The sequence below is a fragment of the Lissotriton helveticus genome, assembly GCF_964261635.1.
Source record: "Lissotriton helveticus chromosome 1_1 unlocalized genomic scaffold, aLisHel1.1 SUPER_1_unloc_11, whole genome shotgun sequence".
NCBI classification, from domain to species: Eukaryota; Metazoa; Chordata; class Amphibia; order Caudata; family Salamandridae; genus Lissotriton; species Lissotriton helveticus.
Window position 1 is genome coordinate 11,569 of NW_027611650.1, and position 15,899 is coordinate 27,467.

The 15,899-nt window shown below is 46.8% G+C and overlaps 1 protein-coding gene across 1 annotated transcript in view; it reads right to left on the bottom strand.

The window, feature by feature from the left end:
• Positions 1-244: 244 nt before the first annotated feature.
• The window catches only part of LOC144805484 (uncharacterized), a gene marked incomplete at its 3' end in the record, with an annotated part of 109,575 nt that continues 93,920 nt past the window's right edge, over positions 245-15,899 (bottom strand). The window contains exon 5 of the mRNA XM_078672029.1: positions 245-394. Within this exon, the coding sequence (XP_078528155.1) occupies positions 245-394 (150 nt within the window). The remainder of the gene's footprint in view (positions 395-15,899) is intronic.

Sequence of the window (15,899 nt, forward strand, 5' to 3'; positions counted from 1 at the left end):
AAGTTATAGAGATATTTATTCTTGTTGTGCCTCCAACATTGTCTAGGTTTATGCTACACAAATACCACATCATCAGGTTCAAAGCCACATGATTTCTGCTTAGTATTTTGTGGAAATGAGCACGCTGAAGACATTCAGCTGTACTAGTGTGAGCAGCATTTAGTTTGAAAGAAAGGATTAGAAATCTAGAAGATTGTTGCAGTGGGAGAAATAACTCAAAATTACAAACATTGGTTTAACTCACCAGGTATGGAGGCTGTTCCGTGGAAGCCGGCGCAGGTGGTATGCTCCCCGGTGCACTGAACATCTCCAGCCACTGTGCAGGCGTCCAAGGCCTGGTCAGTGTAGCAATCTTTACATTGATATCCATTGGGGGTCTCGTCTACTGCAGGAACTGAAATATCACAAGACAGGAATTGAGAAATCTAATTATGTTCAGAAAAGGGGTGCAAAATGGAGGCCAAATACTCCTAACCTAACAACACCAGCATTAAATCCCACACTTTGTCTGAAAATAAAACAAATGTTATGTTCAACTTATGAGGCACAGATTTTTCACTTAATTTTTGCTCAGAATGACAATTGGGTTTCATTGACTGCTGTAGAATAGTGTGTGTTTTTGGTAACGCACTAGACCTGTGCATTGTGTCACTCAATTTCATGACTCCAGCACCCTCGCAGTGTAGAGTTTCATGACTCTCTGGTGGCACAGGCCTCGCAATCATATCTATGAGGCGTGGCGTTGCATGGCCTCATGGATTAGAGAAGCGTAGCTCAAAGGGCTGCCTTGCCTTTCTTTACAACAAGGAGGCCTTCCATGGGTGTTGCTGCGGGTGTTGCTGATCAACACCCATGGAATTTGACCCTGTCCCTGATTTATCAAATCACGTTAACCTGGGGCATCACCATAAATGCCTCCCAAGAGCAGGGTAATGAGGAGAAATGCTCATATTTCTCCTTGCTTCTCCCCTTTGCACATGTGCTGTATCTGCAGCACTCATAGAATGAGTAAAACGCCACTTGTGATTCTTGTTGTGCAGGAAGGTGCCTTTTCCTGCATAAAAAACACTTTTACCAACAACACAGACACGCTTTTACCATGGTGCAAGGGTGCCTGCATTGGCGCTCGATTGTTAATTGTGTCCCGACGCTAGTTGAAAGGAGAGGAATGCGCTATATTGTGTAAATACGGTGGATTCCTTCCCTTTCAAATTGGTGTAGGGCAGGGCAGCAGAATTCCTTCAGCCACTGTCCTATTGCAATTCTTTGTGAATTAGGCCCCGTGTTCTTCATGTCTGGCAGAATTCAGGCAACAATACACCTGCATATCAGCCATACTCCAGAGTGCAATGTACCCTTGGGTTTTGAGTAAAAAATATCTCTGCCAATGTGTTGAGTGTTTTTTTAACTCACCCAATTGCACATACAAAGTGCTACAACAGACATACATATTTTAGGGCATGGACAAAGTAGGCTCATGACCTCAACAAGCAGACAATTTTCAGCCACCAGTATGGTGTACTGATTTCACCTTCAAATATTCACGATTCAATTAAGAAACATGTTGTTTGTTTTTCAATGTCCACTCCCTTGCTGACATTTTGAAACTATGAGCAGATGTAGAGCTCACTGGCACATGTAGACTTGCCTTCCCTTAGAGAGAAAGATGTTGTGTGGAGAAGGGACACAGCAGTTTGCCACTTCCTCTTCTTGTCTAGCCTCTCTTTCAAGGCAACAGCTAAATGCCTCAGCGACTCCACTGGCAGCTGCTCAAATACATTCAGACACTAGTGGGGGAGGGAGGGGGGGTAGCCAGGCAATGGCTGAATGGCAAATTTCAAGAGGTACTTGAAGGTGCTACGCTTTGGCGTCCTGATACAGACTTAAAGACATGTGGAGTGAGGGTCATTTACTCAAAAGTTGACATCAGTTGGTGAATAGGCCCATTGGAAGGCCCAGGCAGAGTGGTTGGAGAGCACAGAGAGGATCAGAGGCAGAGGGCAGGATACCTGAGGTCCCTTGTGAGAGAAATAACAGATGACGAACCTGAGAGGTCAACTAAGGCTAGAGCTGCTTTATGAGGAAGGGATGCAAGCCGGGGTGTGGCCCAGTGTCAGGGGAACCTCCGCGACATAGGAATAGAGGTCTGTTGGGCCGGTGAGTCACATTAGATGCAGGCCAGCAACATGGGTGCGTAGTAGGCCTCCAAGCTCCAAAGACTGCAAATGGTTCATGACTGATGGGCCAACACCCTGGGACACCATTCGCAATACAGAAGCAGCGCCTACTACTAAAATTCCTAATGTGGCAGATCATGCCCTATCAAAATAGACCATGGATGACATGAACTATTGAATGCCAAGAGAGGAGTATTTGAGCAATGGTGAAAAGCGCAGTACACACTAGTGACAGACTTGGAGACAGGGAATGGAAAAGGATACCCAGTATGGTGATAGAGTAAAGCATCAGAGCTGATCGTTAACTAGATCCTTATATTCCAAGGTACAACTGAACTACGATATGGGGCAGCACCCTGGAGAATCAATCAGATGAGACGAGGGGCAAGTCCTGGGCCAGGAGCGCTCGACAAGGCCTGAGGGTCAAAGAAAGGGGACTTGGCCTCATTATGGTCTGGCTGGACTACTCTGGAATGGGCTACATATGGAAACACTTTTTTAAACAAATCTTGAACTTCTTGGCCATAATTTTCGGGTCATCGACACGTCCCATTCAGAGCACTGGCCTGCCATGAATGATCACACAACGTGATGAAACGCAGCACACTGTCAATACTGCAGGAGCTCAGGAATCAGCAGTGAGAGCCACAATGAGTAGAGAGGACCCGCACAGTTACTTATATAGCAGGAGATTTATTGAGCATCAGGTCCGACTGCAGGCATAATTTTTACAAATGGCCGCAGTGTTTCCCAAACCCTCTGTAGAGTCACACCCACAGACACAGTTGAACATCTCATCTGTCCTGGGGGAGCTTAAGAACATGTCTTCTCATGGGACAGCTTCCCTTCACCCGGGCTATCTAGCTCCCTGATCCGGCAGTACTACACCTAGAATAAGGTAACCAACTTGTCAATTAGACTTTCATTACTTGTCCGTGTGACTTTCGCTAGGACGTCTAAAGACACTGCATTAACACAGGTGTTGGGCAGCATAAAATGTACCCCGAGTGGTTTGTAAGTGCATACCATCACCTTTTCTTATTAGAAAGAGGGTGGACCCAGAAAACATACATCCCATTGTCATCCTGGCCGTTCTGATACCTTGGTGGCCAGTTCACCTTTATTTATTTAGTTACTTTCACAATTTCTAGCCACTTGGCAATTTTCCCATGTCCTGATAAATGCCAGTGTCAATCCTGGGCAGAAACATGTTGACCATCTACAGAGGTCTAGTTGATTAAAACTCTGATCCCTCTCTTTTTAATCCTATCCCAGTGGACCACTGAATTAAATTGATCTGGCCCTATGGAGCTAGTTTTAGTCACCTCTTTGATTGCTCTCTGCCCCTCACACACCCCATAAAATCACTCATCCTCAAAACACCTCAGCTCTTTCCTGCATGGAATTATAGCCTACATCGTGGAACTTGCGGTCCAGGTATGATGAGGGAACCCATGGGCGGATCTAGCGGATCTCGCGTACGTGAATTTGCGTATTTACGGATTCGCAATCCGCGACAATACGCGAACTCTCGCGGATTTGCAGATTTTCCCGTTTTTTGTGTTGGCGAGCGTTCGCGCGGATTTTGGGACAATTTCGCAATTGCGAACTTACTTTTCGGCTCGCAACGGCCGCGACTATGTTGTTTCTACGTCTGGTTTATCATCACAGGTTCACAGCACCCTCTGTTTCACCACTGCCACCCTCTGGGACACCCATGCCACCCTCTGGTACATCCTCACTGCCACCCATTAGGTTTGTTTATCACTGTAGTTTATGGGGGTTGAAAAAAGCAAGCACACCTCCCCTACTTCAACTGCCATGAATTAATTTGGGGTTGATTAATGTGTCAGTTATTTTGAAAGTTCCAGTCTGGCTGGCACCTGCTTCCTTCCTTATCTGTAACTTGCTTTCTGTTGCAGTGCAATTTTTTTTCACAGGACCTTTATGGTCTACTTGTAGCTATTCTATGAGCCTGCTGTTTGGGTCATAGCAGGGTCATAGAATAGTTGCAAACTCTGGAGGGGCCCCTCAGGAAGCACTAGAGTGAATGTTACTAATGTTAAGTTAGAACTTTTGCACCTGCTCATTGCTTTCAGTTTAGCAAAAATAGTTTTTTCTGCAAATTAGCGCGTTTTTTGGGGCGCGAATCCGTGCGAGATCGATTTCGAAAGCTGCGAATGCTTGCGAATACACTAAATTTTTCTTTGCGACGTGTATGTTCGCGTGATTTTGTGCGTGTTCGCGAGGCGCTTGTAGCTATATGTTTGCCAAGTTACCCTAGCGGTCGTACACGGGCGCGGCCATCTTGTTTGCGTGACGTAATTCCGTTTCCGGCCGCTATGTGTAATCTCGCAAACTGTGCTGCTCGCTAGTACAATTTCGCGCGTGCTCGCGAGGAAAATCTCGCGCGAACTTACCCACGCGGTCGTGAACGGGCGCGGCCATCTTGTTTCTCATTCATTGCTATGGTTCTGGGCATGCTTTCTGTATCCTCTCTGAATCTCTGCCATCCTTTGCTTGTTTGAAGTTTATTTGATCTATTTTACTTATTATCTATCCCTCTATTTTTCTAGCTCTATATGTTTGTGTTTTCTGCTGCTTTTAGTTACTTTTAAACTACTTTTTTAAACTCTTTTCTTTTCTTCTTCACTATTCTATTTCTTCTTTATCATTTAACTTTATTTCTGCCCAGACCATGGTAAAGGGAGCCGGGAAGCACCCTGAGAAGGGGAAGGGTCCCGCACCCCGTGCCCGGCTCCCGTGCGGGCGTTTGAGGGGGGAGCAAGTGGTGCCACGGGAGATCTTTAGCGCGGAGGAGGTGGCCGCACTCATCTTCCACGTCCAGCGCCGCCTCCCCAAGACGATCCTGGGAGGCGGCAAGATCGCAACCGGCTATGGCATCCGGGAGCGCCGGAAGCGGTGGGAGAAGGTGTGCCGGGCCATGTTTAAGCTCTCTGGGGTCGGGCGCACATATAACCAGGCCACCCACCGCTGGACAGATGTCATGGACCGGGAACGGGACTTGCTGGACGCGCTCGGCGTAGAGGTCCCCGGGCTTGGTGAGTAGTAGTAGCTATTCATCACTACTCTGTTTTATCCGGCTCTGTCATTTGCAAATCTTTGTTCTTTACCAAGAGCAATAATGCTGCCGATTACATTGTAGGTAAATTATATTTCAAAATCTTCTATGCATTTCAGGTGCACTGCTCTCCTTCTCAGTAGCCTTGCTTGCTACTATGCTTATTTGTTTTGTATTTTGTGTTAATTTCATTGGCCTGAGAAATTATGTATGAGTGTAGTGTAAAGATAAGAACTGCGTAATGCTAGACACTAAGGGTCATATTTTCAATTACCGGCGCATCCCTGCAAAGTAGCAGGGGTGCGGCAGTAATTGTGTGCCATGCCACCACCACCCATTGGCCCAAAACGTCACAGAAGCCTTACGCATCTGTGCCGTAAAGGCGGCGCATTGCTGGAGTTGCGTGCCAACGATGGCGCAGCTCCAGCAATGCTCTGGGGTACCCTATCTCCCCAATGCTGCATCAAGCCGTACGTCGGCTTCAAGCGCGCAGGGTTTGAGTCATGCATCATTGTCCTAAAAGTGACTGATTGACATCTTGTAGATTTCCCTCAGCCACTTTTAGGATTCGTTCCTGCGCAGGTACGCCCTCCCTTGCGCCGGAACGCCCCCTGATGGCGCAGGGCTTTACAACGTGATGCATATATACGCCGCACCAACACCATGGCGAGTCTTTTGTTCTGCTGCTGCGTCACAAAAGTCACGCAACAATGGAGGAAAATGAGCCGCAAGGGACTTCTAAATCAGCCCCAACAGACTGAAGTCCAGTCCTTCCTTTAGACACATGGCTATAAGAAGAAATAGTGGCGGTGGTCGGTGGATTGATAGTTTGAGTATTCACTGATCTGCAAGCAGGATGGACTTTGTCTGTCACTTCGCGTGCTGCGGACTGCTGCCTGCCAGGCCTAGGCAAACCTCTTTAGTAGTCTGTTTATTGAGTTACATAGGAACTTTCTAAGTCAACGGTCCGCAAATCAGGCAATACGAATAACGTAGTATACCACATGAGATAGATCCCGTGGAATAGTTGTCTATCTATTTGCTATTTCTCCAAAATATTTTGTTATTGTTCTTTTGAAATGTTTGATTTGGTTGACAAATCTCATCCATGTTTTCTGGTCTTTCTTTCTTTCATGTTGTACATCAGCTCCCCCCAAGGGCAAGAGGACACAGGAGGAGGGTGCTGTTCAGGAGGATGCAGGCCAGGATCGGGCAGGCGAGGGCTCCTTTGCTGGCCCCAGTAAGTTTAAATTTTAATAAAGAGTACCTATTTTTTCCTAGCGTTCCTCATTCGATTTTTTCTAAATCGTTTTGATCTTCTTGTTGACTGGATATAAATTCTTATCCTGCCTCGAATATGACTCCATGTGGTATTACTAGATTATTCTTATTAGTCTGTCTGTGTAGCTAACTAAGATTGGACATTTGGCAATTCCATTGGACTCCCATTCTATTCAGCAATAGCTCTATGCACTGTCTCCTTACTGACTAGATAGTGTGGCAGAGTCATTTAGCTCCCGAAGTCACCGATGATTGATCCCCAATGATCTTTAGATTATCCTATGCAGGACAAGAGTACGGAGTCACAGTCAAGAAGTGTCAGAGGCACTCATGCTTGCAAAAATTCCAAAACCTTTAGCTCATCCACTCTAGTCTGGAGGACCAAAAACCACAGAGTCTAATTAAGTTTAAAAGCTTTATTAAAAGTAAACACATTTATTAAAATCAACTTTGTCATAAAACTATTTAACTGAAAACGGAAAAGTGCTTAGTGCTGACGATTAATTGGACACATTTCTTGTGGTCGAGCCGAGCTCTCACCTGGTTTGAACTTGATCCTGGACTCGTGTTCTTAGAAGTCAAGCTGCTGTCTGTTAGGAGAAAAAGTGGTGCGTGTTAAAAATAAAAAGCAAGCATTCATCAGTTGTGCATAAAAGTGCAGCAAGACAACAGCCTTCCCTGGAAAAAGGGACATTTTTACTTTAGAGTAGACAGTCACAAATTATTACATTGTATTCTGTTTTTTTAACATTTCTTTATTACTCCTAGACCAAATATTATATAGTAGTGAGTGGTGTATTCTAACATTCTTAAATGTACTTTGTAGGTGGAACATCTGGTGGCGGGGCCAGCGCGGAGGTGGCGGTGTTGGGCGAGGACTCGGAGGACTCTGGGGAGGAAGCGGTGCAAGAGCCGGCGGACGGTCCTGTGGGGGTTCGCACGGTGGTGGCGGGAACAGGTAAGCTATATATTCCTTACTTATTGAGATTGAAGACTGCATAGTGTGCTTTCTGCACGGGTGTATTACAAATCAACCAGGTAGTAGCCTCCACGAAATGTACTCCGACTTAGCTGTGAAGTTTTTGGTGAGAAGAATCCCAATAAGATCTTAGATGAACGTGATGGATGGGATGAACGAAAAGCGAAAGAAGGGTGTACGTGTAAGTAAGTGGGACGCGAAATTTTATGATGGCTGGCAAAGAAGAACGATATGTGTTTGCTTGGCCCCCGAGGTGGCTGGGAAGGAAAGAATATGGTATGGTGCATGGCTGGGTCAATGATGAAGCAAGGATGGGTGGAAGGACAGCAGCCTGGGTGGGTGAAACAGAAACTGTATGTGTGCGTATACTTTGAATGAATGGATGCCTGGAGCATGGTATTCTCTGACTCTTAGATAGCACATGTGTATCTAGAGAGAGTAGATGGTCGCTGGATGAACTAAGTGTTACCTTGAAGAGCATGTACCACCGCACCCGCACGTCCGTTCCAGTGTAGGGAAGGCAAGGAAAAGAAATTGTAAATGTGTCCAATACTACCATGAATAGTAGCAGTACTTTGTATTGCAACTGCAAGCACAGCATATATCCGGTTATTACGGTGGACACTCCGTACCTCTCTTAATAACTTTAGTTTAGTTGTAGTACGTCATTCATGTGTGGGTGTATCACTGTTCACTCAATATTAAGCAAAGCACCTAAAGTCATCCCATATGTCATCAAATACGTCCCATGTGAAGTGATAGATAATCAAATTATTTAGATTCTTCATTTTCCTTTTCTAGTACTCATTTGCACTGTAGGGTGAAAGGTAAATTAATTAAGCAGTAGCCCTTGTAACAGAGTATTCTCAGTGCCACCCGTAATAGAAAAGTAATAGCTTCACCACCTGCATGTACTGGACCGGTACAGTAACGCCAGTCTGTCTCACTCATCATGGTGTGCAACTGTTTTTCTCGGGTGCAAGTTCACTGTGCTGCCATTCTGCCGGCTTGCATAAGATAACGTACCAATTTTCCTAAACAAGAGAGAAGAAGAAGAATAAGACTGGTGTACTGTCATAGTCGACTGTAATGGAAGTCCATAGTGGTCGTAGAATTTGTTCATTAAACTACCACTAATGTTAGAGCAAGGATGCAGAAGTGGGAGGTTACATAGATACTGTCCACAATAGTTATCTACTGTGCTTTCAATTTGCTACTTGTACTGTGACCCAACTTTCGGCTCAATCACTTTGTGTTATTAATGCTAAGGAGCATTGGTTACAGACTATGTCTTTCTTTCTTCATATAGTTGCTCCTTCCAAATCGACATCACGGAGGGAGCAGGCTCGAATGGCCCGGCAACGGAGGCTGGATGCCACTGTCGCCGAATATCGGCGGCTGGTGGCCCTGGAGGAGGAGGAGGACACGCAGTCGACCGGTGCAACCACAACATCCTCGACTGGGACAGCTGCATCCTCCTCCGTGACCCCACAGGCCGCCAGCATGCGCAGTGCTCCAGCGGTACGGAGCCGGGCTAAGAAAGCCAACCGCCACCGCCAAGCAGCAGAAAGACCAGCTGCCCCCCACAGGAGCTGCAAGGCACGCCAGCGCCGCCTAGGAGTCCGAATGTCCTACCTGGAGCAGGAGGTCCTTAGGTACAAGAACTTGGTGGAGGGCCTCCGCTTCGACCTTGCCACCCTCCGCAAGGAGTATGATGCCCTGGCCGCAAAATTCACCAGCACCCTCCAGTAGTGGAGTGTCCCTTGCCCTTTTTTTAGAGACTTTTGGGGGGTGGGATTTGGGAGTTGGGTTCTTTTTGGGACTTTTCAAAGACAATCGTTGGGGTTAGGGAGGGTCTTGAGGGAGATTATTTTGTTAGGGCTACATAAATATACTTTTTTGAACTTTATCTGACCATACCTGTTTTTTACTGCTTTTCAGTCTGGTGGGTGGGGGACAGGGGTGTAACAGTAAGTTTGTTTTCCTGAACAGTCGTAGGACTTTAGTAGTACTACCGTCAATCTCTCGTCTAGTCCTAATACTCCATTATACTACCTCCCACCAAACGCTTATCTTACCTGTAATTTGTGTTAGAAATTAGGGCTAGGCCCAGGGCTGGCTCCACGTGAAATGGGGATTAACGTTGGCAATCCTGGGCGGGTGAAATTTCCTCATTGCGGTGGTACTAGTGGTGTGACACAGTGGCAGTTGCATGCCTATGGAAAAAAAGAAAACGTTTCCTGGTTTGTCCTTACTGTAGCATTACAACAGTTACGGTACGATCGAGAATATAGCAGGTGACAGTACACTAGAATCAATCAATCAATCAGGTCATTTATATAGCGCACTACTCACCCGTAGGGTCTCAAGGCGCTGGGTGGGAGGGGGGTGCCGTTACTGCTCGAACAGCCAGGTCTTGAGCTTCTTCCTGAAGGAGAGGTGGTCTTGGGTCAGGCGCAGGTCGGTCGGGAGTGAGTTCCAGGTCTTGCCGGCCAGGTAGGAGAAGGACCTTCCTCCTAGAACAGTGCCATAATGTAGCCTAACAAATGGTAAAGTATTTGCTTGCAAGTATAACTAGTACTTGCGTTGAATTTATTTGACATTGGCTCCTACTACTAGAAGAAATAGTACTGAAGCTGAGTAAGTCTAGAAGATATCCTCGTATTCCTTCACCAGCCTGTTGCTATGACCTTATCCTCCCCAGCAAGTGTGTGGAATTATTGATGTCATTTTAGTCAGACATCAAGCAAAACAACACAGCCCGGGGGAAGAGGGTTAGGGTTTGGAAAATGGATGGGAATGGGGGTTTCTTTTTGGGTAGGTTTTGTTGAGAGAAGAAAAAAAATGCACAGCCTGGACAAACAATAATTGAAGATAAAGAAATCTTTGGGTACAAACTAAAGCTAAGCACATGCAGTCACACTCATAGAAGAAAACAATGGATACTGTATTCTGTATGTTGTTGGAGTTGTCCTGTTGAATTTGGTAAGTAAGTTGCATGCAGCAAACAATTCCTCTTATTAGCGGCACTCCTCCATTCCAGCTGATGCTTCGTCCATCAATGTTGGTGACCACTGACAGAAGACACCCTGTGTCCACTGCCTGCCTGGCGGATGTTGACTGAAACCCGGCCTGTAATTATTGAACGGAAAACAGGAAGTGCTATTACAATACCACTGATAAATAAATAAAACGTATGTACGCTGTGTGGTGCAAAAAGTCACACTTTGATTTCCCTAAGTACAGTACAATATTTTTGAAATTGCGTGCTCAGTCTGAGTCACCTTTTTAAGGATAAATGAGTATGGCCAAAATATTATAGCGGATCTTTCCCCTCAAGGTAGGTGTACTGTAAACTGTGTTTTAGAACACAATTTGACCTTCCCATCAATGCTCCCACCAAGACCCTTACTAAAGCCAGTCGCAAAAATGTAGAAGACCCCCAATCAGATCTCCAAAAACGATGGCTAGCAGAAAAATGGTGACAAAACGTACTTTGAAAGTAACAGTAGGCCCAAATACACCCTTACCGACCGTGGATTGTATTCAAACCACTTGCAAGCAAGCAAAAGTATCCATAGCCAGCATCGCTCCAACAGTGCTCTAAAACCCCAGAACTGCGTTGCAATAGAACACCCCGAAACACATGCAATCCTGCTGCTAGGGCTAACCCTAACAAACCCTAACTTACAAAAAGTGCCAAAAGGTGTTTCCTTAAGGATTTTGTCCAAAACACTTCTATCCGGTATTAGACCTTCCCAGGAATGCCCCAGCCAAGACCCGCCAACCCACCCGCAAAAAAGCACGCGACAACACCCCCAAACAGCGAAAAAGCTAAATCTCATACTTACTATATCTCTCGGCCTTCGGTCCAAACGCGCTGTGCAGCTAGGTCATCATCATACCTCCTGTTTTCCACCACGGATTTCCTGAAAAGCAAATGCAATCAAGATTAGACTGTCGCAGCAGTGCTTCGACAGAGACCCCGGCCGCAACCCACCCACGAACAGCAGGAAGCCCCCCAAAACGCTACATTGAGCAAGATGTCAGAAGAAATAGCAAAAAAAAGGCTTTTCCTTAAGGATTTTGTCCAAAACACTTCTATCCGGTATTAGACCTTCCCAGGAATGCCCCAGCCAAGACCCGCCAACCCACCCGCAAAAAAGCACGCAACAACACCCCCAAACAGCGAAAAAGCTAAATCTCATACTTACTATATCTCTCGGCCTTCGTCCAAACGCGCTGTGCAGCTAGGTCATCATCATAACTCCTGTTTTCCACCACGGATTTCCTGAAAAGCAAATGCAATCAAGATTAGACTGTCGCAGCAGTGCTTCGACAGAGACCCCGGCCGCAACCCACCCACGAACAGCAGGAAGCCCCCCAAAACGCTACATTGAGCAAGATGTCAGAAGAAATAGCAAAAAAAAGGCTTTTCCTTAAGGATTTTGTCCAAAACACTTCTATCCGGTATTACACCTTCCCAGGAATGCCCCAGCCAAGACCCGCCAACCCACCCGCAAAAAAGCACGCGACAACACCCCCAAACAGCCAAAAAGCGAAATCTCATACTTACAATATCTCTGGGCCTTCGGTCCAAACGCGCTGTGCAGCTAGGTCACCACTCACCAATCATCATAACTCCTGTTTTCCACCACGGATTTCCTGAAAAGCAAATGCAATCAAGATGAGACTGTCGCAGCAGTGCTCCCAGACCCCAAAACTCACCCACAAACACCCGGAATCCCGCCAAAGAGCACCTCAAAGGCAAGCAAGTCAGCAAAAACGGCAAGAAATTTCCACCTCATATTTGGTCCAAAACACTTTTATCCATTATTAGAGCTTGACAGCAATGGGCCCAAAGCCGTCAACTCACCCGCAAAGAAGTAGAACACCCCCACAAGTGCTGAGTCTTTCTTCATTGGGCGTAATCCAGCACTCTGCTTTGAGGGAAATCGCAGTCTGGAGGAGGAGGATAGAGGAGCATGTTCTTCAGAACTTGTGAACCTGAGGAATGTAGACTGCGGCACCTTCAAATCAATAAGCAAACAAGTGAAGACAGTTCTGCTGATGGTCTTGTTTTTGGGATTAGGTGATTAAAGTTTGAATTAAATTAACTGTGCAAAACAAAGAAAGAGAGACACACAGGAATAAAAGTGAATAAGGACGAAAAAGAAAGTTATTGATTCATTGTCTCATTTTCAGGGCTCGGTGTCAGGGAATAAGAAGAAGATTTCGTCATCATACTCTGCGAATTCAGGCAGGATGAGGTCAGTGCCACCGAACAGAGAACAAATCCCCTCATCTACGTTGCCGTCCTCCTCGTCTTCATGCGGCGTGCTTTCTCGTACTTTGTAATCTGGTGGTATGAGGTGCTGATTCATCTTGATCATTGTCAGCCGCTCCACATTTTTGGGCGAGAGGCGGCTCCGTTTGGGAGTTACAATGCCACCAGCAGCACTGAAAACACATTCAGAAGACACACTTGCGAGTGGGCAAGACAAATAGTTTATAGCCAGGTTGGAGAGCTGTGGCCACAATTGTTTTTTGCCATGCCAATACTGCAATGGCTCATCATTAAGAAAGACCTCTGTTGAGTCATTCAGATAGTCCTGCACCATCGACTCAAGGTCATCAACGGTTCCTCCACTTTGCTTACTTTTTGCTGTGCCTGTGACATTTTTTCGAGAACCATACCCAAGCAACCTTAGCCAATCCTCCACAGCAGCCACTGTTAGTGTTGTGTGTGGTGCAGATGATCCACTTGCCGGTGTCTTTAACGGCTGAGAGGTCACTTGTGCCCCAGCCACAGGTGCAGAAGTGGATTCTTGTGACTGGGGATGGCCTGCTGATGCTGATGCTGATGTACTGCCTTCTCCTTCAATAACCTGCCGTTCTTTTTCAAACCTCTTGGCTGACCAGGCTAGCCAATGTTTGTAATTTTGAACATCTTCATCAGCAAAAGGTAAGAATGCTTCGCCTGCCAGCGCCTTTTTGTAGCGTGGATCCAGAATAGTAGCACAAATGTAATGCTGTTCTGACTTGATCTTTTGAAGACGTTCATCACCACGTAGGCGCTCTAATAATTTCTCAGACAAAATAAAATGGTCTTTTTTTACATCTTTTTCAAACTCAGAAGACACCGCCATCAGTTGGTGCTCCAGCATGCACAACAATGGGATAGCTTTGCCCAAATTACAGTCCTCCTGGCTGACTGCACGCGTGAAGAACTCAAAAGGACGAAGCATGTCTGTCAGGCTTTTAACTATGTCCCATTGTGCCGCACCCATCCGCAGGTCCTCCTTCTGAGATGTACCCTCTGTTAAGAAATAGTGATCGAGGTTACCGATCGATGGAGAACATGGCGGCCACAGGCAAGTGCGGTGCGCGCGCTAGACGCCTGAGCTCCCCTGACACGGAGAAGCACTCCTCTCCGCCTTTAAACTGAGACCGGCTACTCTTGAGGATCCGCTGTTTTTGCTCTGCATCCCCTACCTGATTCGGCGAGATGAACTGAAGCCGCTGGGATTGGAAATAACGGAGCGAGGTCGGGACTGCCGGTTTGATCCCCCCTTGCCAGACCGGGTCCGCTTTCGGGTGTGTTTTCGCCCTGCCTTCCGGCCTCACAGTGTCCGGTGATTGGAGCCGCCCGCTGGAATTGGAAAAAGCGGAATTGCAATAGCGGCGTGAAGGATAGGACTGCCGGCTTGATTCTCCCTCGCCAAGCCGGCTCCACCTCGGATGTGTCTTGCCCTGCCCTCCGGCAGCTCTCCGCTCCCACAGTGTCCGTGGAGCAGAGCAGCCGTGGAGCTTCGCCGGGGTCGCTCGGCACGAGGTCTGCTCAGAGGCAGGTTTGGCTGCGTGGGCTCTGGAGGCGCGGTGGTTCAGCTGCTACAGAAGCAGTCTGAACCCATCAGCAGTACCCAGGCGCGAGCTGGTGTTGGAGGCTCAGTAACCTGCGACAGTAAGGAGCCTTGGGTGGGGGTGTTTTTGCACTCGGAGGGATCGGGGAAAACGAGCCTTGAGAGAGGCAAGGGAGCCTCATTAGGGGAGGCAAGAAATCTCAACTGTGTAATTAAAAATCTAAAAGAGATTAAAAGGGTTAGCCAGTCGTTACTACAGCTACCAGAACCCCCTGTTTCAGAGACAGTGTCAGTGCCGCATACAGCGGCAGCAATTGAGTCCTCTGTTCCTGCTTCTGCCTTGCCTCCCGCCCCCGCTGTAAGCAAGCCTTCAAGCGAGCCTATCCCTTTTAGTTTCTCAGCCCTATCAAAAGAGAAAGACAAAACTAGTCAGAAAACCAAACCGATAGCTACAAGGACGAAAGCCAAAGGGAAGGGAAATAAAAAAAATAGTAAAAACAGCCAAGGGTGGGCTAAGGCCCCGGTCTCAACCAACAGTGTTGTGAAAATAACCCCTTCTTTACGCTCTTTTTTTAAAAACCTGCCTCAAGTTCTAGATCTAAGCCCAGTTAATAATCAGGACGAGAGCCCTGACACTACTCTGAGTACTGATATCCTTTTGGTGAATCAACTCCCACGAACAGAAATGGCAGAAATGGCAGACCCACTCTCCCCCCCACCACTGTCCGCTCCATCACAGTTGGTAGGGGTAAATATCCTGTACGATGAAGGAGAGGCCCAGAACCTGACATCAACAGGCCCCCCAAAAGGTTTAGGGGAGAGAGATGAGGAAGAGGGGGGGCAGTAACACGACACATACTACCACCGAGTCTGCATTGGCAGCTTTGGCAGCTTCAATCGCCTCAATGAGAGAAGAAATTCGTAATGATTTTTTGGTTTCTAAATCAAACCAAAACGACATTCGCTCATCCTGTGAAGCTTTAGAGAGGAAAGTAGATGGCTTGGGTGAAAGAACGGAGGCATTAGAGAGCACAGTGGGAGCAGTAAAAGCCAACCTTGAAGCAGCTGAGTTAAAGATTCACAACCTACGCAAGGAGGGGGATGCGATGAAAGAAAGAATGGAATCTTTAGAAAATTTCTCACGTAGAAACAACCTGCGTCTTCTCAAAATACCGGAGTGGAAAGAAGGGGGGGACATTAAGAGCTTCGTTGTAAATCTACTGAAGGAAGCTTTGGATCTCGAGGAAACAGTTGAAGTGTTGGAGAAAGACATCCAGAGGATCCACCGTGACCCGTTTCGTCTTAATGCAGGCAGGTCTAAACCTCGGAAAATCCTCGTTAACTTCCTGACTTATGCCTTAAAAGAGAAAATACTCAACACTGCGCTCAAACTTAAAACTACAAAATGCTCTGAATTCCCTTTTGAGATCCGCTCTGACTTATCCAAGACTACACTTGACAGGCAGTGGGAGCTGGGACAGAAGATGGACAGATTCAGAACGGCTGGTGCAACAGTC